This window comes from Nicotiana sylvestris, chromosome 7 (assembly GCF_000393655.2).
Source record: "Nicotiana sylvestris chromosome 7, ASM39365v2, whole genome shotgun sequence".
Taxonomy (NCBI): Eukaryota; Viridiplantae; Streptophyta; class Magnoliopsida; order Solanales; family Solanaceae; genus Nicotiana; species Nicotiana sylvestris.
The window spans coordinates 63,628,683-63,653,176 of record NC_091063.1 but is presented as its reverse complement, the minus strand read 5'-3'; the positions used below and the strand labels follow the sequence as shown (position 1 = coordinate 63,653,176).

The window sequence follows — 24,494 nt, the reverse complement described above, 5'->3', positions numbered from 1 at the left end:
CTTTCTTGGTTACAGCTTTGTAAGATGTGGCCTCTACCATTTTGTGAAGTAGTCAATGACCACTAGTATAAACCTGTGCCCATTTGAAGTAGTGGGCTCGATCGGACCAATGACATCATTCCCCAGGCGGCGAATGGCCAAGATGAGCTTGTTGCGTTGAGCTTATTTGGCGGCACTTTTATCATATCAGCATGTACTTGACATTGGTAGCATTTTCGGACATACTGGATGCAATCTGTCTCCATGGTCATCCAAAAATAACCGGCCCTAAGTATCTTCTTGGCCAAGACAAAACCTTTCATATGCGGGCCGCAGGTCCCAGCATGTATCTCCTCAAGTAGCTTAGAAACTTCTTTTGCGTCGACACACCTTAGCAATCCCAAATCAGGAGTTCTTCTGTACAAGTTCCTTCTGTTGTGGAAGAAGTGATTAGACAACCTCTGAAGTCTGCATTTCTGAGTATGGTTCGCATATTTCGGGTATTCTCCTTTTGCCAAGTACTCTCTGATGTCATGGAACCAAGGTTTTCCATCCATATCCTCCTCAACATGAGCGCAGTAAGCTGGTTGATTATGAATTCTCACCGGGATGGAATCAATGAAATTCTAGTCTGGATGTTGTATCATTGATGATAAAGTGGCCAATGCATCTGCAAACTCATTTTGAATTCTGGGCACATGTTTGAACTCTATTTTTGTGAATCTTTTCATCAATTCTTGTATGTAATGCAAGTATGGTAGTATTTTGGTGTTCTTTGTAGCCCATTCTGCTTGAACCTGATGTACTAGAAGATCCAAATCTCCAATCACCAGTAACTCCTTTATATTCATATCGATGGCCAGATTGAGTCCCATGATGCAAGCCTCATATTCTGCCATATTGTTGGTGCACGGAAACCTAAGCTTCACAGATACAGGGTAGTGTTGACCTGTTTCTGATACTAAAACCGCTCCAATGCCCACTCCTTTGAAATTTGTAGCTCTATCAAAGAACATTTTCCAACCGTCATATGCTTCAGTAACGTCCTCTCTTACGAATGACACTTTTTCATCAGGAAAATACGTTTTCAAGGGTTCACATTCTCCTCCCACAGGATTTTCAGCAAGATGGTCTGCCAATGCTTGTCCTTTGACCTCCTTCTAAGTTACATAGACGATGTCGAACTCACTTAACAGTATTTGCGAGTTGGCTAATTTTCCTGTTGGCATGGGCTTCTGATAGATGTACTTTAGAGGGTCCATCCTATATGTGAGGTTTGTGGTATAGGCACAGAAGTAATGCCTCAATTTCTGAGCCATCCAAGTTAAAGCATAGCAAGTGCGTTCCAACAGAGAATATTGTGCTCCGTAAGGTGTGAACTTCTTACTCAAGTAGTATATGGCTTGCTCCTTTCTCCTTGTCTCGTCATGTTGTCCCAAAACACATCTGAAAGCTCCATCTAATATAGATAGATAGAGTAGCAAAGGTCTCCCAGGTTCTGGATGGACTAGGACTGGTGGTGTGGACAAGTACTCCTTAATTTTGTTGAAAGCCCTCTGACAATCTTCGGTCCAACTTGTTTCAGCATCTTTCCTCAGCATCTCGAAGATGGGTTCACATATGACTGTGGACTGTTCTATGAAGCGACTAATATAGTTGAGACGTCCTAGGAAGCTTATCACGTCCTTCTTGCTCCTTTATGGCGGTAACTCTTAAATAGCCTTAACTTTGGACGAATCCAACTCAATTCCCCGATGGCTGACAATGAGTCCCAATAACTTTCCTATGGGAACCCCGAATGCATATTTTGCGGGATTCAATTTTAGGTTGTACCTCCTTAAGATCAACATGTAACAGAGTGCGGTCCACAATTGGAATCGTGCGACCACACTCGGTCCTTCTTCTCTCAGAAAAGTCGATAAGTATAATGAAGAGGCTTGGGCTGTTATTAAGCTTATTACCTCTGTGAGCATTCACAAGTCTAAAAAAATTGAAATCATCTAGTAAATCATCTGCCACACACACACAACATTTGTGATCACTCATTTGCACTACTTCCTATCTAGTATGCCTCAATTACTTGTAGAATTTTTCAATTTTTAGCTTAATTTACAGCTTGTTAGTTAGTTTTAGGCCATTTGTCAGTATTATTCAATTATACAATCTTGTGGGGTTAAAATTGTAGTGGGTCAACTAATACTTGCTCTATGGGGAATGGGTAAATAGGTTTTTATGATTATACGCTGGTACCATGTCAAAATTTTTGCAAAAATTGCAAACCCTAGAATTCTGATCGCGATTGTTTTGAAATCTGTGGTAGCACAAGAAATTGTGCGGTCCGCAGAAGTTGAATCTAGGGTACTTAGTAAGGCATGATTCTGCAGCCTCAATGAAAAATGTGGGGACCATAGAAAACCTATTGCGGTCACAAAACAACTATTTTTTTGTTATTAGAGAGTTGTCAATTTGATGATTCATATGTGCGGCCGCAATAAAAAATATGCAGACTGCAAAAAATTGGTTGCGGCTATAAAATAGGCAATTTTCTGTTATCATAGAGTTGGCATATTGGTGGTGTCTGAGTTGCGGCCGTAATAAGCATTGTGTGGACCATAATCAAATTCTGCGGCCACAATGAAAAATTGTGCGGTCCGTAATGCTCGTTCTCTGGTGTGTTCTTATATGTTTGCAGTTGAATTGCAACTAACACCTGCTTTTGCTAGGCACAGAAAATGGTTAGATCTCGAGGCAGAGGTGATACTTCAAAGGGGAGGGGAGAACCTTCCAAGGGTCGAGGCAAGAGTGCCTTACCCCTCGCCCTACAAAACAAAATCACAAAGAAGGCTATAACCGGCCGCGTGAGAAATGTAGAGCCCTCCAAGTATAGTTCTTATGTCCCTTCTAGGGAAGCATTAGAGGGAAACTCTATTCAAGAGCAGCCAACTGTCCAATCAAAGCTACCGGGATGGTATCAACTCAGGGACGAGTCATCCACATCTCAGAGCACTTCCGAGGGTTCAAAAAGTGTTAGTCAAGCTTCCAAGACCTCCTCTACACCTATTCCTGAGGCACCAACTACTATGGTTGATGATATTCCTAATGATGGCAGAGGGGGGATGCTACAGTTACCAGCCTTGAAAGGCCGAGAAAGAAAGAGGTATGAGAGGGCTGGTTTGTTAGCTTAGCAGCCTTCTCCAACTTTCAAGAAAGGTGGCCAGTGAGGTCGCTCACTCTATACCTCTCGGTAGTTTGAGTGATTTTGCCCAATTTGGCTTCCTCAAGTCCAAATGGTATTTCACAAAACAAGTGATTTTTGCTCATGTCGGGTCTTACTATCTATAGGCTCGACCCTTTAATTGGGGCTATCAATTTCTTGAGTTCACCCCAACTTCTTGTTAGCCAAGTTTTCCTAGACTTAGTCTCTCTTTCTCAAGTAGAGACTAAGTCAATTAGGCATGAATCAATGTTTGCAACCATTAATTCTGAAATTCAAAAGCAAGAACTAGGCTAAATATCATATACCCAATCATAAATACGCCCTAAATCAATCATCCATTAAGCACCCATACTGGGGTTGGGTCACAACCCTAGTTAAGGGTTTAACTACTCATGAAAAATGAAGAAATTAAAGAAGAAACTAAGATAAAATTCATAATAGACGATTAAGGGAAGAAAATCTAATGTTAAAATGTTAAACTATTACAAAGTTACCCAATACTATAAAGAAAAACGGTTATCTATTCTCAGGTGCACCAAACTTAACCTAAAAATGATAAAAAGATCTATATATACCCAGCTAAAATTATAGGACAAAATTGCCCCTGTGGAGGTTGTGCGGCCGCATGATTCTGTATGCAGTCCACACTTTGAAGCTAACTTGACAGGGTGCCTTATGTGGCCGCATAAATCTGGGGTGCGGCCGTATATCCTCTGATTGTGCGGACCACACTCTTGATCTTGGGTTGGAACTTGGCACTTTCTGTGGTCGCATTTTTGCATTCTGTTGCCACACAATAATAGTGCGGTCCGCACATCTTCAGGTCCCCAAAACACAGCTCTCTGATTCTTGTCTTTTGCGGCCGCCCAATAACTATGTGGTCCATACTTTGTGAAGGGATTATGTCAGTGACTATTCAGAGTTTGCGGCCGCACACAGCATTGTGCAGCCCGCACTTTAGTCCTTTTGTCTTGTTTTGGTCCTTGTCTAATTTTATTCCTTTTTGAGTTGATTTTCATTTCGTTGGCTTGTTTTCCAATATTCCTGCAAGAAAGCACATTTCATTAGTTCTCAGGAATACCTTTAAGCATTTTTGAGCTAAAACGTAAGTAAAAGGGTGCAAATAAATAGTCAAAATCCCTACTTATCAACTCCCCCAAACTTAAGCTTTTGCTTGTCCTCAAGCAAATAAGGTAATTCTCACCCCACAAGAAAAAAGCTATTTTAGCTGGCCTAAAGTGAATCAACACACATCAATTGGGACCAACAATTACCTACAACACATATGAATTATCAACAATGCAATGATTTGACTTTTTGAGTACAATAGTTCTAATGTGACACTGGAGCCTCAAGAGTTGACTTTATTCATCAAGGAAGCTCGCTCTATCATGTAGGTTATTGTGGATCCCAAACTCCTCTTCCTCTACTATCTGTTAGCATATCTCTCTTTAGAATGTAACACTCAATTCAAGGATTGTGAAAAGTTCGCTCATCTCTCTCAAAAGAACATCACAAGTACGACTCTAAGTACCATATGCTTGCCCCTCATGTAAATCACCACTAATGTAAGCTCACTCAACTTGAAATCATGTAGGGATTTTTCGGGATGTAATGAAGGCTTTTGGACCAAGGTAGGACTTGTTGGAATAGAATGGGTTCATCTTTCCTTAAGCATTCAATTTTCTCTTTTTTTGGCTCATACTTTGTCGACTCTTTGAGACATTTTCTTTTTCCTTGGGGGAACTAGAGAGACATAATGTAACTCTTTCTTGGTCATGATATTTATTTTCTCCTTCTCTATTTACTCGTTGCCTTTCATCCTTGTTTTTCTTTGAATCCCTTCAAGTCTTTACTTTATTCATTTTCTTTTTGGATTTTCCTTTTTGTTCTTTCTTCCTTTTCTTTGCCTTCCCTTTTCTTTAATTCTTTCTCCTTCTTGTAACTTTATATCACTTTCAAACTCCTTGTCTCTCCCCCAAAATTATGTTTTATCCAGTTGTTTCTCAAGAATGCTAAGGAAAGATCGGGTGCCAAGAGAGGGTCATTACAAAACGGATAAAGGCTTGTAACGTGGTTATTGAATGCAAAAAAGGCTTAAGCTCAAACGGGTTGACTAGGGATATCACATTGGTAGGCCATGGAAGATTTCAAATTGGAACAAGGAAAGCCTACAATCATTTCTCAAGCCAAGCTACACTTAAAATTTTGCCTAAATAAACATTCAGGGCAAGTTCTAGACTATTAGCACAGGTACTTGGACTTGCAACTAAATATCTCACCTCTCATGTTGCTGGATTGCTAAAGAGAACGGAGTTGAGGGCCCAAAACAACCCTAGTTAAGATTGAAAATCACAAATGGCTCGGTCACAACTAGAGCTATTTTCTGCCAACAACTTATTCTTAACCATAAGGTCGTAGGTAAATGTGTTGGTACCAAGTGAATCATGCTTGAGACCCTTTTATTCATTAGTACTGTTTTTACCTAAACATAAAAAAACAGACTCAATCCCTTAAGAAGGTTGTCACACCATCCATCGTTGGGAAGAGCCACCCGGTTCACACAAAATCCACCTTTGGAAAGAACTGTGGTATAAAGAAAACTAAATGCTTATTGTTCACTCAAACGTAAAAAGAAGCTAACAAATCAAAAAGTAGCTATTGAAGTAACTAAAAAGCTATACTATTAAGAAAACAAAATGAAGATGCTATGAAATAAACTACAGAAAGTGCGGCAAATAAATATACAAATCAACGAGAATAGAATATATACAAGAGGTATGAATATATACATAATGAGGGAGAAAATAAAGATAACAGAAAAAGAATAATAAAGTTATTACAGGCGAAATGTCATCAAAGTCATCCAAAATAAACCAAAATAGACCACCCCCTGAATAAGAAAAAATAGTGTCCTCAATGCTTAATAACAATCAGAATAAGGAAGGGTAGAGAGTTAAGAGAACTCCCTATGTGGTGTTAGTGTGCATGGGGTCATCAGCATCCTCGGGGTCCGCCAACTGGATCTCATCATCCTCTGATCGGGGAATAACAGGGTTTGAGAACATCTGCAGCATCTCCTCAGTAGTGTGGACAATGAGGTGTATCTCCTCAAACTGGTTAGCTATTGCCTCTAATGGCTCTAGCACTGACGGTGCTGCTGGTGCTATCTCCATCAGCAAATCAAGCGGTATATCTCCGACAGATGCTATCTTGGCCACTTTTTTCTCAGCCTATCCACCGATTTCTTCGAAGCCTGAGATTTCTGCATATTCTTTACCTGTTTGCCTAAATCCTCAATGACTGTCCCTTTTGCTATCAATGTATCCATAATGGTGTTCAGATTTTACAAGATCTTTGACAATGTTTCCTCCACTGACAGAGGTGCCTGTGATGCTACTGGGGTAGAAGTATCACGCCCCGAACTTGGGCCTGGACGTAACACGGCACTCAGTGCCTGACTATATGTGACCAAGCGAACCAACTGGCTGGCTGAATCAATATGTGATATCATAACATACTGATATACTGAAAGTCTAAATGATATAAATCAAAGTGCGGAAATACTAATACAATTCTGGAATATATTTGTAGCTCACATGGCTTAATATGAAAAGCATGTGACTCTGTCTAGCTGTTATTCTAGTCTATGAAGCCTCTATTTGAGTACTGAAAACATAACTATATGTGAATACTGAAGACTGTAGTAATGATAATGCCCCGAAAGAACTGGGGATCACCAAATAGTTGGTACGAGAATCCTAGCGCTCTGAATCGTCAACCTGTAAATCATTACCTGCATCGTGAGATGCAGGCCCCGGGTAAAAGGGACGTCAGTACATTTGAATTGCACAGGTATGTAAGACAACTGAAATAAAGAATTATAAATGCTGAAACTGAAACTAAGCTGATAACTGGGAATTGATAATTGATACTGAAATGATAACTATTGAAATAGAAACTAAAACGATAACTGATAGCTGATAACTGATAACTGAACTGATAACTGATAAATGAAATGATAACTGAACTGATAACTGATAATTGATTGCTAAAATGATAACTGATAACTGAACTGATAACTGAAATGATAACTGATAACTGAAATGAACAAAGGAAGTAAGGATATGAATACTCCCTCTTCTGAATGATGAACAACCTGTTTATCTGAATAAATAAACTGCGGCCTCATGCCCAATAAATATATGTGCACAATTGCGGACTCAGGCCCAAGTATACGTATACATAACTGCAACCTCAGGTCCAAAATGCATAAAGCATAAACTGCGGCTTCAGGTCCAAATATGCATAAAGCATAAACTGCGGCTTCAGGCCCAAAGATGCATAAAGCATTAGCTGCGGCCTCAGGCCCAAATATAGGTGTTCAACATTTAGTGATTTAAAATTAGGAACTGAGAATCATACTGCAATACATAATAGTGAAATACTGAATCACGGTGAGTTATATGATACTGGAATACTAGATCACACTGAGTTACATTATACTGGAATACTGAATCATACTGAGTTACATAATACTGGAATACTGAATCATACTGAGTTACATAATACTGGAATACTGAATAGGACTAGAATGAGACATGTATTCTTGAACTGGTTATGAATACTGAAACTTCAACTATTTATGACATACTGAGTAAGCTATACTGAGACTGAGGGACATCAAGCCCAAGTATATATTGAATACGAACTGAGCTCACAACGTTCATAATGAAAGTCATGAACGAGTTACGAAGCTAGAGAATAGAAGTTCTACAACTATTCAAGGAACTAGGCTTAACAATATTTTTGAGGCAATTGATATGTCGTAAAAGAAACGTAATGTAGGGAGAATCATTAACATTCCCAAACATAGAGAGTTAGCCTCACATACCTTAACTTCATGTTCTTGAGCGTAATACAACATTCACCAACCCTTTCAACTTCAATCTGTATAAATATAAGTCAAAGGGATTCCATATTAGCAATAATACTCATGTTTTGGTCACTTAAAAATTTTATCAAACACTTGGTGGAATAAAGCTTCATAGCCCTTATTAATGGTGTCTCTACACCCAATACCCCATTCTCTTGCTTCTAGATAAATTCTAAAGTCTCAAATAGTTATAATCAACATCATTCTTTATCACCCATAACGTAATCAACACCCATAACTAATAATAACCAATCAACAACTCAAACCTATCACCGTTCATGCTTTTCTGTCAAACCCATCAACTCATATCTCATGAACTAGAGTCTATAATCATTAATTCAATGATAGAATCAATTAGAGGTGAAGATATTACCTTTTTAACGTTCAATCTCCTTGAATTCGAGTTCTAGAGTTTCTTATCTCAACAATGATGTCCCAATCGAATATTTAATGATATGGAGGGTTTACCCATGTTAATAAGATGTTGGGGAATTGAAATAAACATAGAATGATCATTAGAACTTACCTTGGGTGGTGGAGGGACCTTTAAGGAGTTAGGGTTTTGAGAGTTTTCCTTTCTAGGACAAGTTTTTATGTTTTGGGGCTGCAGGGGACGGAATAAGGCTAAAAAAATGACCTCCCAAGTCTTCCACCGTGTCCCGGTTGGCGTGACTACGATCCTGACCGCGGTAAATCGCTGAGACACTACCTCGCCACCGCAGCCGCGGTGAAACGCGGCAGGACCGCGGTGGTTGCACACCTCTCTGTAAAACGGACATAACCTTTTGCATAGAGCTGCTTTTGGGCTCTACAATATATAGTTGGAAATCTATTTCAAAGGCCTACAACTTTAATGCTTTGAGTTTTCCCAAATTCCTTACACGTTTTCACTAAAACCTGCTGGAATACGAACATTCTGCAAACTTAGTCGATTTTGTCAAATCTGATGCAGCTCACTTTCCATCTTGATTTTGAAATAACTATTTTCACCCATAATCATCCCGATGGGACCTTACATGATCAAAATATATCCTTAGTACTCCTTTAACGCATTCATACCTAAGCCGAATTTTTTCGGAGTGTAACAAAAAGACTGTGCTGTAACATCACTGGATATGTCAGACATCTTTGAAGTAGCTATCTACATCCAGTTGTTGAGACTCGCCAATGTTTGGGAGACTTGCAGCGCAATGAGTGGATATGTGGAAGAGGCAGGCACTGGTACCGATGGAGGTGGTATCATGTCAGCTATCTGAGTGGAAGGGCCGACTGTTGTGGAAGGCATGGCAGCTGTAAAAGGCTCAGTACCAGAATCTGTAACCACCACTATTGGCTCATCAGACTGGCCACCGGTGGTAGTTGCTTTACCCTTGAATTTTGGGTTCCTAGGTCCTTGTAGCGAGTACCATGAGAAGGGCTTTTTGGCCCTCATCTGTGTATCAAATCTTCTCGGCTACACCTTGGCATCTTTAAAGTATTCAATGAAGGTGTTTGGATAAGGATAATAGCTCTCACCCTTTTGGACAAACCACTGACATGTTGGTCGACATGATGGCAACCACATTGATTTGGTACCCGACCATGATAGATGCCACCAGAACTGCTAGGGGAAGTGGTAAGTTGTTCTCATTTTTGCTCGAGTCTATCCGGCTGCACACAAAGGTTTGACACCCTTTTGCTTCAAGGTTGAGGGTGTTCCCCGCAATGGGAACTCCTACTGTGATCCACGGTGGTGGTGGTCTTGGAGTTGTTAAGAACTTAGCTACCCAAGGGCGAGCGGAATCACCCAAAGCAAGCTTCTCTATATACTGAACTGGCTCTACTTCCTCAAATCCCATATAAGTGTTCAATGTGCACCAATCAAAATGGACCTTCAGATTCTGCACTTTGGTCACTTTGGTACCCTTCATGATGTGTGCCACATTGTCATAGAATTCATGTACCAAGTGCTCGCTGGCATCCATGACACTCTGGGTGAACCACATCTGCCTATTGCACTCCCTGAATTGCCTTAGGACACTTGGATTGTATTTATCCAAATCTTTCACTAAGAATTGCCGCACAAGTGTGAGGAATCTCCGGGGGAACCATTCTCTGAATCTATTGAAGGCTATCAAAGTCACAAATTGATCTTCCCAAGTCTCATTCTTCTTCGACCTCTCTAGACTGCCCACTCTAGTGTCATCCCTCTACCATCATCAAGAATCTCATCATCATCATCAATGGGGATTGGTGCTACGGGGGAATGCGAGGAAAATGGCTCAGAATTTTCGCTACCCTCTTCTGAACCCTCAGAAGAACTAGCAGCGGAGGAGGATTCATCTCTCAATTGGAGTCTACCCAGAAACTACTTGGGTTGATATTGGGCATTGGGTTGTGCTTGCACAGAGTTGCCCTCTGAAGTTTCCCTAGATGGGAGATACTCACTGGATTCTGAGGGTTCAGGAATTCTGTTGGTAGTTGCCTTCTTGTTTATAGCTCTTTGGACTGAGAGTGGGAGGTTTCCTCTGCCTCAACCTCAGGAGGGTTCACCCCTACCTTTAGAAGTGTCACCTTGACCTCATAATCGAACCATTATCTGTAATACAGGGCATATGAGTCAGTTACAGGTAAAAGACACTATTAACAGATGCAGCAGAACAATGCTCAAAAGAGACAGTGTGGACCACACAAATTGAGTGCGGCCACAGACTACCAAGTGTAGACCGCATAATTTCAAAGTGCATTCGCACATCCAGAAGTGCTCACCGCACAATTTTGATTGCGGCCGCACGACCCCAGATTTAGAATACTAGTTCTATGATTTTTTAGCAGTGCGGTCGCACACACTTTTCCGCGGACCGCATTTTTTTTGCGAATTGCACAATTTTGATTGTGGTCCGCCCTTTTCATGCAACACTTTTGCCCTAATTTGAAGATCAGCAGACCGCACAATTTGAAATCAAATGGCACTAACTTAAGGTTTTGCAATTTTTACACAAATTAGATATGGTATTTGCAATTGAATATGATTAATGATCTACCAAGACCCCACTGAACATATAAGATAATACCCACATGATTTTAAGCACATATGACTAACATTTGACATTTTACACCTAAAACTAACGAGAATACTAAAGACAAAAATTAAGAAAAATTGAAAAATCTAAACATGAATTGAACATACCAGTGATGAAGGATGCAAGGAAGAATCTAGACTGATGAAATGAGAGTAAAGTGTGAATCAATTTGATGTGCACGATGCTTGCTTAGGTCTCAAGAACTTAGAGTGTGTAAAGCTGCAAATAGTGCATTGAAATAGGTTGACCATGTCGTTCAAGAGTTAACCTAAGTGCGGCCACACAATTTTGAGTGTGGTCCGCACTCTTTACCTGGACCTTGTTGGAACTTTGCGGTCTGCACAAAAGTGAGTGCGACCGCAGAAATGTGTGCGGACCATACAAAAGTGAGTGCGGTCGCATAATGGCCAATTCTATGCTATTTCAAACTTCAGAGAGTTGCATTTTTGGGTCTTTAGTTGTGCAGCCGCACACAGAATTGTGCAGCCATAGACTCCTCTTTGTTGTGGCATACAAAATTGTGCAGTCCACACAATAAATGTGCGGTCCGTACTTTTTCAATACTTGACCATTTTTCTGGGCACGGTCCTTGCAAAGCACACTCATTCCTACATACACTTCAAAACTTGTTAGCACAAGACAAAACCTATCTATGGAAGAAGAAAAATATAAAGAAAAATACACATGGGTTGCCTCCCAAGTAGCACCTGATTTAATGTCACGGCACAACGCAAATTACAAATCACTTGAAATGAAGAACCTCCACTACGTGGCCATCATCAATTTTCCACGATAGTTCTTCACCCGGTGCCCATTGATTCTGAACACTTCATCATTCTTATTTTTCAAGTCCAATGCACCAAATGGTGTCACACCAATAACTTCAAATGGGCCACTCCATTTTAACTTCAACTTGCCCGGAAACATTCACAACCGAGAGTTGAATAATAAAACAATATCACATTCTTTGAACTCCTTATTTCGAATGTACTTGTCATGGAGGTACTTCATCTTCTCCTTGTATTGAGACGAGCTTGTGTAGGCATGGTACTAAAATTCATCGAGCTCATTCAATTGTGCCATCCTTAATCTCGCAGTGACATCCCACTCAAGGTTCAACTTCTTCAATGCCCACATGGCCTTATGCTCAAGTTCCACCGGAAGATGACAATGCGTCCCAAACACCAATCGATATGGAGACATCCCAATCAGTATTTTGTAGGCCGTCCTATAAGCCCATAAAGCATCATCAAGCTTTCTTGACCAATCTATCTGGTTGGCATTCATTGTCTTTGATAAAATACTCTTGATCTCTCGGTTGGAGACTTCCACTTATCCGCTTGCTTGAGGGTTAGGGGGTCGAGACTTTTTGAGTGGCACCATACTTGGTGAGTAAGGTATCAAAAGTCTTGTTGCAAAAATGTGAACCCCCATCACTTATGATAGCTCTTGGAGTACCAAATCTTATAAAGATGTTCTTCTTCAAAAATGCCACCACACTTTGAGCTTCATTGTTGGGTAAAGCCATGGACTCAACCCATTTTGACATATAGTCCATTGCTACCAAAATGTAAGTGTTCCCACAATACCTCACGAACAGTCCCATGAAATCAGTGCCCCACACATCAAAGATTTCAATTTCAAATATGGTGGTGAGGGGTATCTCATTCTTCTTAGAAATCCTACCAGCCCTTTGACATTCATCACAATGCTTGACTAGATCACTAGCGTCCTTGTAGAGAGTAGGCCAATGGAATTCACAACTCAACACTTCTGTTGCCATTATAGCTCCACCATGGTGACCACCATATGGTGAAGAGTGGAAATCCTCAAGAATTTCCACTTGTTCCTCCTCCGGCACACAACTTTGAATCATACCATTGGTATAAATCCGGAAGAGATACGGTTCATCCCAATAATAGTCAAGGCAATCTCGTTTGAGCTTCTTCCTTTGGTTTGAAGAGAACTCATTCGGTATAATGCCATTCATAGGATAATTTGCTAAGTCAGTGAACCATGGCATCCAGTCATTGAAATATCCAGAAGCTGCTCATCGAGGAAGGAATCATTGTTCTCTAGGCCATTATGTGGCCTCCCCTCCTCCTCCAATCGAGAAAGGTGGTCCGCCACTTGATTTTCACTACCTTTTCGGTCTTGGATCTCTAGATCAAACTCTTGCAATAGAAGCACCCATCACATTAACCTTGCTTTAGAATCCTTCTTGCTCATTAAGTATCGAAGCGCCGCATGATCGATGTGGACAATCACCTTTGTACCCATCAAGTACGGTGGGAACTTCTCCATAGCAAAGACAATAGCAAGTAGCTCTTTTTCGGTCACTGTGTAATTGACTTGGGCATCATTCATAGTCTTACTAGCATAGTAGACTGGATGGAAGATTTTGTTGATTTGCTGCCCCAATACCGCTCCAACCGCCACATCACTTGCATCACATATGAGCTCGAAAGGTAAGCTCCAATCCGGTGCGGTAATAATAGGAGTAGTAGTCCACTTGAACTTGAGCAATTCGAATGCCTTCATACAATCTTCGTTGAAATGGAACTTGGTATCCTTCTCCAAAAGCTTACAGAAGGGGTTCACCACTTTGGAAAAATCCTTGATGAATCAACGATAGAACCCCGCATGACCCAAGAAACTCCTCACTCCCTTCACGGATGTAAGTTGAGGGAGTTTGGAGATCACCTCAATTTTTGCCTTGTCGAACTCAATACCATTCTTTGAAATTTTATGGCCAAGGACAATGCCTTCCTCGACCATGAAGTGACATTTCTCCCAATTTAATACCAAGTTCGTCTCCTCGCATCTTGCCAAGACCTTAACTAAATTGTTCAAGCAATCATCAAAAGAATTCCCAACCACGGAAAAGTCATCCATGAAGACTTCAAGAATATCCTCCACCATGTCGGTGAAGATAGCCATCATACACCGTCAAAAAGTTGTCGGTGCATTGCATAACCCAAATGGCATCCGCAAGAATACGAAAGTACCATAGAGACATGTGAAAGTAGTCTTTTCTTGATCCTTCGGAGCAATAAGAATTTGATTGTAGCCAGAATACCCATCGAGGAAACAATATAATGCACGACCGGCCAACCTATCAAGAATTTGATCAAGGAAGCGAAGTGGGAAATTGTTACATCTCGCGTTTTCGTACGTTAAAATTTCATTTTCAGTTAACCGACGTAGACTCGGGGAGGAGATCATCTTGACGTTAACGTACTTACGCTATTTATAACAAGCGATAAATAAGTGTTATGAAGGATAAAGGGGTACACAGATTAAAGAAAACGAGTTTCGTTGAAAGTGAACAATTTGGAATAAAATACGGGTCGAGCGATAATACCCGATAATTATGAACTAGTATCATGCAAGGTACCATATGACCATGGTAGTATAATATATAAAGTATATATGAAGTATTTTAAAAATAAATAGAATTTTATGTAATTTGTGGTAATTTTTAAATTATGCGGGTAATTGATAAATTATCGGGTAACAAGACATTACCTAGTTAATTAATAAGTGGATAAAAATTAATAAATTATCTCACCCCACCTCACGTGGCAAGAAGCCACAAGATTTGGAAAATGACTAAATAGTCAATTTGCCAGATGGCTAATATGGTCATAACTTAAGTCTGATAAGATTTTCAAATCTTATCCATAACATTAGAAAGAATGCCTTGTAAAGGCTTTAAAGTCCAAATTAAGCCTTTGGCTTAGAAGCCAAAGACGTTAGGTAGAAACAAGTCCATAGCAAAGTTCCTTCAAATTCAAAAACCAAGATCTGCTTTTGGCTTAAAAGCCAAGGAAGTTGAAGCAGAAACGTCCATTTCAAAACCAAAAGCTTAGAAGCAATTTTGTCTAAAACTTCAGCAAATCAAAGCAGATTTCATTCCTCAATTACACAGTGCAGAAGCTTAATCCGATTTTTAGGTTCTAAGTTCAATCCACGAAGGTTTCCAATGGAATATTATACGGAGTTTTTCCTATTGCATGTATGTTATGGCCCTCACTTCTTTCTTTTGGCATGTTCCAAATTATACTGAAAAAACGATCAAATACACAGTTGCCTTAAATTACTCTATTCATATAAATAGCAGGGGTGTCTATATTTTTGATTCCCTATGAAAAATATTATTATTTTCTGTTCATGGGTCTCAGAATAATACACAGTTGAAAAAAATTAATCCGGAAGGAATATTGAGATTATTACGTATTTTTCATGCATTTCACTCATTTATACATGTGCATTGACCCATGACTAGATGGTGTTATATACACATATATATGTATATTATATTTATATGGGATACAGGAAAAAGGTTACGGCGTTATATACGCACCACCACCTGATCAGCCGGTATATGATGATGATGTTGCCCACAGTGGCTGAAATATGACTCAGACGGCATTATATATGCGTATATATGTACATATATGTATATGGGATATGGGAAGAGGTATGGCGTTATATACGCACCACCACCTGATCAGCTGGTATATGTTGATAATGTGCCCACAGTGGCCGAGACGATATGATGGGATGCCCTCAGTGGCTTAATGATATTATGTACACCCATACTTTTGCATGACATGACATTTATATGCATGTGCATGATGTTATAAACGTTTTAGAATTTACAAAGTTATTCAGATTTAAAGATGTGTTTCTATATTTCATGTTTCATCTATGTCTCTTACGTATAAATTTTCATGTCTTACATACTCAGTACATTTTTGGTACTGACACCCTATTTCAAGGGGCATGCATTTCATGCCCGCAGGTGCAGGTAGGAATGCTGATGGTCCCCCTTCTTAGGATCCCTGATCAGTGAGAGTTGGCGTGCTATTTGATTTAGAGTTGCTTTTGATGTTGGTAAGATACATTTGTATATATATATATATGGGTATGACGTGGCCCAGTCTCGTCTTTATATGGTTATGTTTCTGTTAGAGGTTTGTAAACAATATGTTTGGTTGGGATGTATGTGGCCTTGTCGGCTTTCAGTTATTGGATGTATAGTTTTCTATAGCAGCCTTGCTGGCTCACCCTCTATATTCTGCAGATATACGTACATATGCCTTGTTGGCAGGCTTCCTTCATGTATGTTATCTTCATAATTCAGAAGATGCTATACAGGTTCATATCCTAGACGTATACTTAGGGGTGTTTGACAGGTAGGACTCAGGCACCCGTCGCAGCCCATCAGTTTGGGTCATGACAAAAGTGGTGTCAGAGTAGTTCTGTCCTAGGGTTGTCTACAAACCGTGTCTAGTAGAGTCTTATTTATGGGTGTGTTATACACCACACTTATAGATAGGAGGCTACAAGACATATAAGATGTTATCCTCTCTTCTTATCTTAGATCGTGAAATATAAGAATTCATGTTCCTAACGATGTGTTATGTATTTAGCGATGCCTCCGAAGACTACAGCCGCTGGCATGGGTTAGAAGGCTACGAAGGTGTTAGAAAGAGAGATATGTTATACTATGGATTCAGACCCATCAGAGATCATGGGTTCTATTGAGAAGGGTCCATCCAAGGATCCACATGAGTCATCCATTTGAGTTGTTTCGACCACTCTGACAGTAGATGGGGTGAGAGGAGTTTCGACCTCACCAAGGCCCTTAGTTTCAGAACCCGTTGATCAGGGTATGAGGGGAGTAGTGCATGGATTGGCACAACCAGGATTCCCTCAGGCTCAAAACTAAGTCAAGATATTTGTGGAAACCAACTCTTCTGAGGTTCTAGATAGTCCACAGTCTTGGTAGCCCGTCAATCAAGGTTCATCGGTATATATTATGGGATACGCAGAGGAAGAAAATAGTAGTCGGGTCAAGAGGAGGAAGGTAACTGATAAGGACATGAAGATTCTGCTTCGAAGTGTATCCGATCGAGGTTCTTATATAGGATGAGGCGAGGACCCTCTACTATAGACTTCCTCCAAGTGTTAGTTTTTGGTTGGTGGATTTCGCCTCTTCTTGGAATGTTACCAAGTCAGGGTTCTAAATGTGTTTGGTTGTTTAATGAGAATGTAGGGAGCCCCGACCCAACTTGTATATATTATGGCTATGCCTACTTAGAGGTTTTGCAGGCAATATCCTGTATATAGTTTTAGGTATAATATGTCTATGGCTTAGTCAACCCCTATGTATATAAACCTTTTTCTAAATTAGTTATGCGAGTTAAGTCTTAATATTGTTACTTATACATATGGATGTCGTCGTAATGGTCCGCGATAGACTTAATAATAAACAAGGATAAGGTACGTGGTGTTCGGTTGGGTAGAACTTGATATTATAATGGATATGGATTGGTTGGCCTTTTGTTATGCTAACATCAAGTGTAGGTCAAGAATGGTTTAATTTCAGTCCCCAGGAGGGCCTGTTTTAGAATGGGAACGTAATACGACATCACCAAGAGGTAAATTTATCTCCTGTCTCAAGGCGAGGAAGATGATCAATAAGGGCTGTATTTATCACTTAGTTCGGGTTCAGGATATGGAAGTAGAGTCACCAACAATTTAGTCCATCCCTGTAGTGAATGCGTTTCCCAATATTTTTCTCGATGAGATTTCGGGTCTTCCGCTAGAGCGAGAAATTGAGTTTGCCATCGACTTACTACCAGATACTCATCCAATATCTATTCCCCCTATAGAATGGCCCCCGCAGAGCTGAAAAGGGTTAAAGGAACAACAAAGGGACTTGTTTGAAAAAGGTTTTATCAAACCTAGTACGTTTCCATGGGGAACACTTGGGTTGTTTATAAGAAAGAAAGACGGTTCCTTACGAATGTGTATTTATAATAGGCAACTAAAGAAGGTGATAATCAAGAATAAGTACCCGCTCCCCAGAATTGATGATCTGTTTGATTAGTTACAACTTACAAGGTGCTAAGTGTTTTTCATAGATAGACTTGAGGTATGGGTACCATCATGTAAGGGTTAAGTATAAAGATATTCCGAAGACTGCATTCAGGACTAGATATGGGCACTTTGAGTTTTGGGTTATGTCGTTTGGTCTGACCAATGGCCCAACAGTATTCATGGATTTGATGAACCCTATGTTCAGGCCTTTTTTTTAGATCTGTTCGTAAATGTATTTATTAACGATATATTGGTATATTCTCGTTCAGAGGCTGAGCATGCAGATCATCTGTGTACTGTGCTCAGAATTCTACAAGAAGGGAAGTTGTATGCAAATTTTTCTAAAATATGAATTCTGGTTGAACTCTGTAACTTTCCTTGGGCATACTATTTCGGGTAAAGACATTCGAGTGGATACACAAAAGACTAAGACAGTGAAGACTTTTCCTAGACCCACAACACCGATGAAGGTTCGTAGCTTCTCCGTTTGGCAGGTTATAACAAGAAACTTGTAATGAAATTTTCTTCTCTTCTAAGCACCTTTGACCAAAGTGGTATGTGGTGTTTTGCTTGATGTTCTGGAATAACATAAGGAAATCTATGGTGCAAGCATGTTGAAGAAAGGTTGCGAATAAGTATAAATAAATATGTGTAGGTCGCAAGCTAAAGTATGGTAGAGCGACAAAGTTCTAGGAAAACAGGAAGAAGGATAAGAAAAAATGAGTAAAAAGGTAACAAGAATGGATAAGTCCTTGGGAATAAGTTCGTAAGAGAGCTGATAGTTTCTCTAAGTTATAGAAGGCTCAGTATAGCCCGAATGAACACAAAGGAGTCTAAGACTAGTAACGTTTAGAATATATGAAATGTTGCCCTAATAGTGGGATAAGGGCGAAATTGTGAGGGATAAAAGATGAAGTTTGGGCCTCTGAAGAGGGGAATTTCTTGAATTGTACAAGATTAGGATAACCATGTAAGTTAATTCAGAAGGGAGCTAAGTTTCAATGGATCGACACTTGCGAACGGAGTTTTCCACGCCTTAAAGGACAAATTAACTTCAACACCGATTCTAATAGTTCCAGAAGGGACTGATGGTTACATTATCTATTGTGATGCTTCAGGCATTGGATTGTGTTGTGTGCTAATGCAGCATGGTAAGGTTGTGGCTTATGCTTCTAGATAACTAAGAAAGCACAAGAAGAACTACCCGACCCACAATTTAGGGTTAGCCGCGGTGATTCATGCACTAAAGATGTGGAGGCACTACTTGTATGGCGTTCATGTTGATATCTATATAGATCATAAGAGCCTCCAGTACACCTTTAAGCAAAAAGGAATTGAATATATGTCAAAGAAGATGGTTGGAGCTACTTAAAGACTATGATGTTGATATACCATCTAGGGAAGGCAAACGTAGTAGCCGACGCCCTCAGCCGTAGATCTATGGGTAGCCTGTCATATTTGTAGCCAGAAAAGAGGGGAATAGCCCATGAGGTTCATCAGCTAGCTAGTCTTGGAGTTCGGTTACTGGACTCAGATGACATTGGAATTACTCTTCAGGATAAGGCAACATCCTCATTAGTAACTGAAGTAAAGGCACGCCAGTACGAGAATCCTGTGTTAGTTCATTATTGGGATACCACCCTTCAGAAGGAGAAGACACCGTTTAAGATTACAGAAGATAGGGTCCTTAGATATCAAGAACAATTATGTGTCCTATGATGCAGGGCTGCATCAGCAGGTTATTGGAGAAACTCACTATTCTCGTTATTCTATCAATCCAAGAGCGACAAAGATGTATCATGACATCAGGGAAGTATATTGGTGGGATGGAATGAAAAAGGATATAGCAGAATTTGTTGCTCGGTGTCCTAATTGTCAGCAGGTCAAGATTGAGCATCAAAAACCCGGTGGATTATTGTAGGCTATGGAGATTCCGACTTGGAAATGAGAAATAATCAATATGGACTTCATCGTAGACTTACCTCGTACCCAGTGTAAGTTCGATTCGATATGGGTGATTGTTTATAAGCCTACAAGTTAGCCCATTTTCTGCCTGTTAGGACTACATGTTCCTCAGAGGATTATGTAAGGCTTTATATTAAGAAAATAGTACAGCTGCATGGTGTCCCTGTATCTACTATCTCGGATAGAGGAGCTCAATTTACAGCTAACTTCTGGAAGTCCTTCCAAAAAGGATTGGGGACTCAAGTAAGTCTTAGTACATCATTTCATCCCCAGACAGACGGACAGGCAGAGCGTACTATTCAAACACTGGAGGATACGTTACGAGCTTGTCTAATAGACTTCAAAAGTAGCTAGGATGGTCATCTACCGCTTATTGAGTTCGCATATAATAATAGTTACCATTCTAGTATTCAGATGGCTCCATACAAAGCTCTTTACGGACGAAAGTATAGGTCGCCTATAGGGTGGTTCGATGTTGGGGAAACTACGTTAGTAGGACCAGAATTGGTACAATAGGTAATCAAGAAAATTAAGCTTATACAGGAGAGTCTATTTGTCAGGACCCAAACTGGAGGGCCATGACTAGCACCCGGCCATACTTGCCGAGCACCAACGTACATTTTATCTAACCTTCTTTATAATCTTTTAGGGCTGACGAGATCAATATAAATGGTAGACATGGATCATGGACAACCAACAATAAAAGATGATGTCATGAACATACATAACATGGGATGACCAGACAATCAAGAAACTATATATAAGGTACGAGCTACCATGCCACCATGAAAGACTATACAACAAAAATTTAGCCAACAAGGCATACCAAACTATACATGAGTCGACACCTGTCTATGAGCCTCTAAAGGAACATAAGTGCTGCAACATAGCCAGAACAGGGCCTCGACATACCCATAATGTCTATAAAAAGTGCATACCAAGACTACGACAAGTCCGGAGAAGGGAGCTCGCCAATAACCGCTGAATTGGGCAGCCTACTATGGTTGGGGAGCTGCGTCTACCCGTCTATCAAGACCTGCAGCATGACATGCAGTGTCCACAAATAAAAAGGATGCCAGTACGAATAAAGTACTGAGTATGCAAGGCAGAAAAGCATAAGTATAAATAGTAATGTGAATAAGGATAGAGAATATACAACATGTAACATCTGGGTACCTCTGTGGGCTACTGACATGAAATGCATGATACAAACATATATATACACAAACTTTTAAAACACACGCCTTTGTGGGCATCATCATCATATCGTACCCGGCCTCAGAGAGGACTTGGTAAAATCGTACCCAGCCATCATAAGGCTCAGTAGAATCATACCCGGCCACGTAGAGCTCGATAAAACCCACTTGATCAGTGGTTGCACAATAGGTGTTGTACCCAGCCGACTATAGCGCAACTTGGTAGAGTAAAATAGATACATATATATAATGCATGTTGGACTCATTAGAATAATATTCTGAACCTTTCGGAATAACGTAACGTCGGTATCCTCTATACACGTTATTAGGACTAACTCTTCATCATGAATCTTACAAGAATAAGGAAGTACCAGCAACATTGATAACATAAGAATAAGAGAAGCAACATCAACATCAATCGCTCTATAAGAAGGGAAACAATGTAAGTACTGCTAGCTTCTAAAAGTAGAGTATCTTTGGAAGCTCATTCATTACATTATGTACAATCGGAGTCGTGCAAAAGAAGGAAAGGGATAGCCTCACATACCATGTATATTCTTCCCAACCTCAAGCTATGAAATTTCATGGCTCCTTAGTCGACAATAAGAGAAATGACACTATCATTATCATTTAGGCGTCGTAACTATTATGTATCGAACACAACCTATTTTACGAGGAAACAGACAGCACTTCCCCTATATATATGACTTCACACAAGTCAAAACAATCACCAAACATCCCAAACAACATCAATAATAATCATATTGAGCCTTCCAAAATAGTCCACACAACCTAATCACTTCATACATAAGACGACCTCCGTAGTAGTGTCAAACGACCCAGAAATGTTACAACGAACGACCAGAAAACCACCCTTCCATTATGTGGCATTTCTCCACACCCTTTCTCTTCTCAACTCCATAAAAACAGTAGCAGAAGATACAATCCAATAGCAACACAAAAGAGCCCACAAAACAGCCCCACAAGTTCAGCAACTCAAAATTCATTTTTCAGTTTATTTAAACATGTTTCGACTTGTCTTTTCTTTCAAATTGAGAAACACAACCAAAAGTACATAATTAAGCCTCTTATCCAGTAAACAAGACATGAATTTAACTTAAAAAAAAGTTCACCAACAGCCAACCATGATGCAAGGAAAAACAACATACCACTCTTTCGAAACTCGCTAGGTCTAGTTTTTACGATAGAGTTAAAACTCGCAAACGCATAGATAATGGAAGGAGGAGCATAACCTTACCTTGTACTAAATATAACTCACGAAACCTGGTACTTCTCAATCAAAAACCAGTTCCTCAACTCAGTTACAAGAAGGAGAAAGAGAAACTAGCAAGCTGTCCGGACTTTTCAGCGCTAGAATCACGTCGTAACACTAGAAATACCCTAGGGTTTGTGTGAGATTTTTGGGGAGGAGTTGCAGGGGTTCAATTTGGTTTTGAAGGTCTGAAATATGGGTGAAATAACTGAGTTGATAATCCCTTAGAAGTCCCCTCTTGGCCTACTTTGGGGCTTTTAATTTTGTCCTCTCATTTTGGCAAGTAGGTGATGCACCTACTTGTCACATTACCAATCTGCGCAGGCTCGCGAAAATATGAATATCTCTATACTCCGAGATCATATTGACAAACGATTTAATGCATTGGAAACTAGACTCATAGATATTTAATTTGGTGGGTATATCACCCTGTAATTCTTAGTAAATTGGGAGAAAAGCGTAGTAACATTCGACCTAAAGTTTAAGTAAAACTATGAACCTAAGTTGCGATAACTTTTGTCGATTTTTGTTTCATAACTCGTTTGACTTCAAGACTTATGATGCGGATATTATATGATTCAAGTACCTTAAAACACAAACTCTTGGGTACATTAAGCACTGCTAGGTTTACCCGAAAATACGAGTTACAACATCCTTGATTCGTTTAATTTCTAATACTTGTTAATCACCCTTATACACCCTTGTATCACTTAAGACCAATAGGGTTAACTTCTTATCATCTCCAAGATAATTCCTTCTTGGATTTACGTTGACTAACTTATGGCATGATCTAACGCGTGTGGATATGGGTTGTAACACCCTCCCCCCTTAGGAACATTCATCCTCGAATGTAAGGGTTCATGGGGAGTTTAAATCATCGTGGATTCCGGCCGAGTTTCTCCCATAAATAGAGGACGAATTTGCAAGCAGTTAACTCAATGTATGTCCTTACAAGAGTATGCAAAGCATTATGGACATGTACGTTATCTGTATATCACCATTTTGTATTAAGGAAGTGTATTCTCAAGCTATTACTTACCTCATAGAGCTGTTCCACCTTCTAATGCATCATGTGTTCCCCTAGCATCCTCGTTATCTTCATTCTGGAACTGGTAAGGGTATTTAGACTTCATCTCCTCTTCTGCTTTCCATGTCATTTTTTCCATATTCTTGTTCCTCCACAATACTTTCACGGAAGCTACATCTTTTGTTCTCAACTTGTTGACTTGTCAATCTAATATAGCCACTTGCACTTCTTCATATGATAGATTCTCTGTAACTTGTATATCTTTGATAGGGACGACTCGAGAAGGGTCACCAATACATTTTCTCAACATAGATACATGGAATACCGGATGGACAAATTCTAACTCGTTTGCAATTCTAACTCATAAGCAACCTGTCCAATTCGTCGAAGAATTTTATATGGACCGATATACCGCGGACTTAGCCTACCCTTCTTCCTAAAATGCCTACCACCCTTCATCCGCGAGATCCTCAGGAAAACCCAATCACCGACCTCAAACTCCAGATCATGACGTCGGACATCGGAATAAGACTTTTGCCTTCTTTGCACTGTCCTCAGTCTCTTTTGTATCACTTTTACCTTCTCAATGGCTTGGTAAATCAAATATGGCCCATATAATTCTATCTCACCGACTTCGAACCATCCAATTGGTGATCTACATCTCCTCCTGTATAGTGTCTCGTATGGGGCCATTTTAATACTGGAATAGTAGCTATTGCAGGCAAATTCTATGAGTGGAAGATGGTCATCCCAATTCCCCTTGAAATCTAGAACACATGCTCATAGCATATCTTCAAGTGTGTGAATGGTACGTTCAGCCTGTCCGTCAATCTGTGGATGAAATGCAGTGCTGAGATTCACTTGTGTGTCTAAACCCTTCTGAAATGACCTCCAAAAGTTAGCCATAAATTGAGATCCCCGGTCTGATATAATAGATATTGGTACACC

General features: G+C 40.0%; 1 protein-coding gene across 1 annotated transcript; it reads right to left on the bottom strand.

The window, feature by feature from the left end:
* Nucleotides 1-605: 605 nt before the first annotated feature.
* Nucleotides 606-1,580, bottom strand: LOC138873224 (uncharacterized). The gene is made up of 2 exons (XM_070151671.1): nt 1,488-1,580; nt 606-1,139 (listed from the first exon to the last, which is right to left on the bottom strand). Exons 1-2 carry the CDS (start codon nt 1,578-1,580, stop codon nt 606-608), a joined length of 627 nt encoding a protein of 208 aa, XP_070007772.1.
* Nucleotides 1,581-24,494: the final 22,914 nt, after the last annotated feature.

What these genes read in the sequence shown, in the direction of transcription:
- LOC138873224 (XM_070151671.1), bottom strand. Translation starts at nt 1,580, where the DNA reads ATGCTGAGGAAAGATGCTGAAACAAGTTGGACCGAAGATTGTCAGAGG. An exon ending in TGTCCACACCACCAGTCCTA is followed by an intron (nt 1,140 to 1,487) that starts GTCCATCCAGAA and finishes TATGTAACTTAG; the next exon opens with AAGGAGGTCAAAGGACAAGC.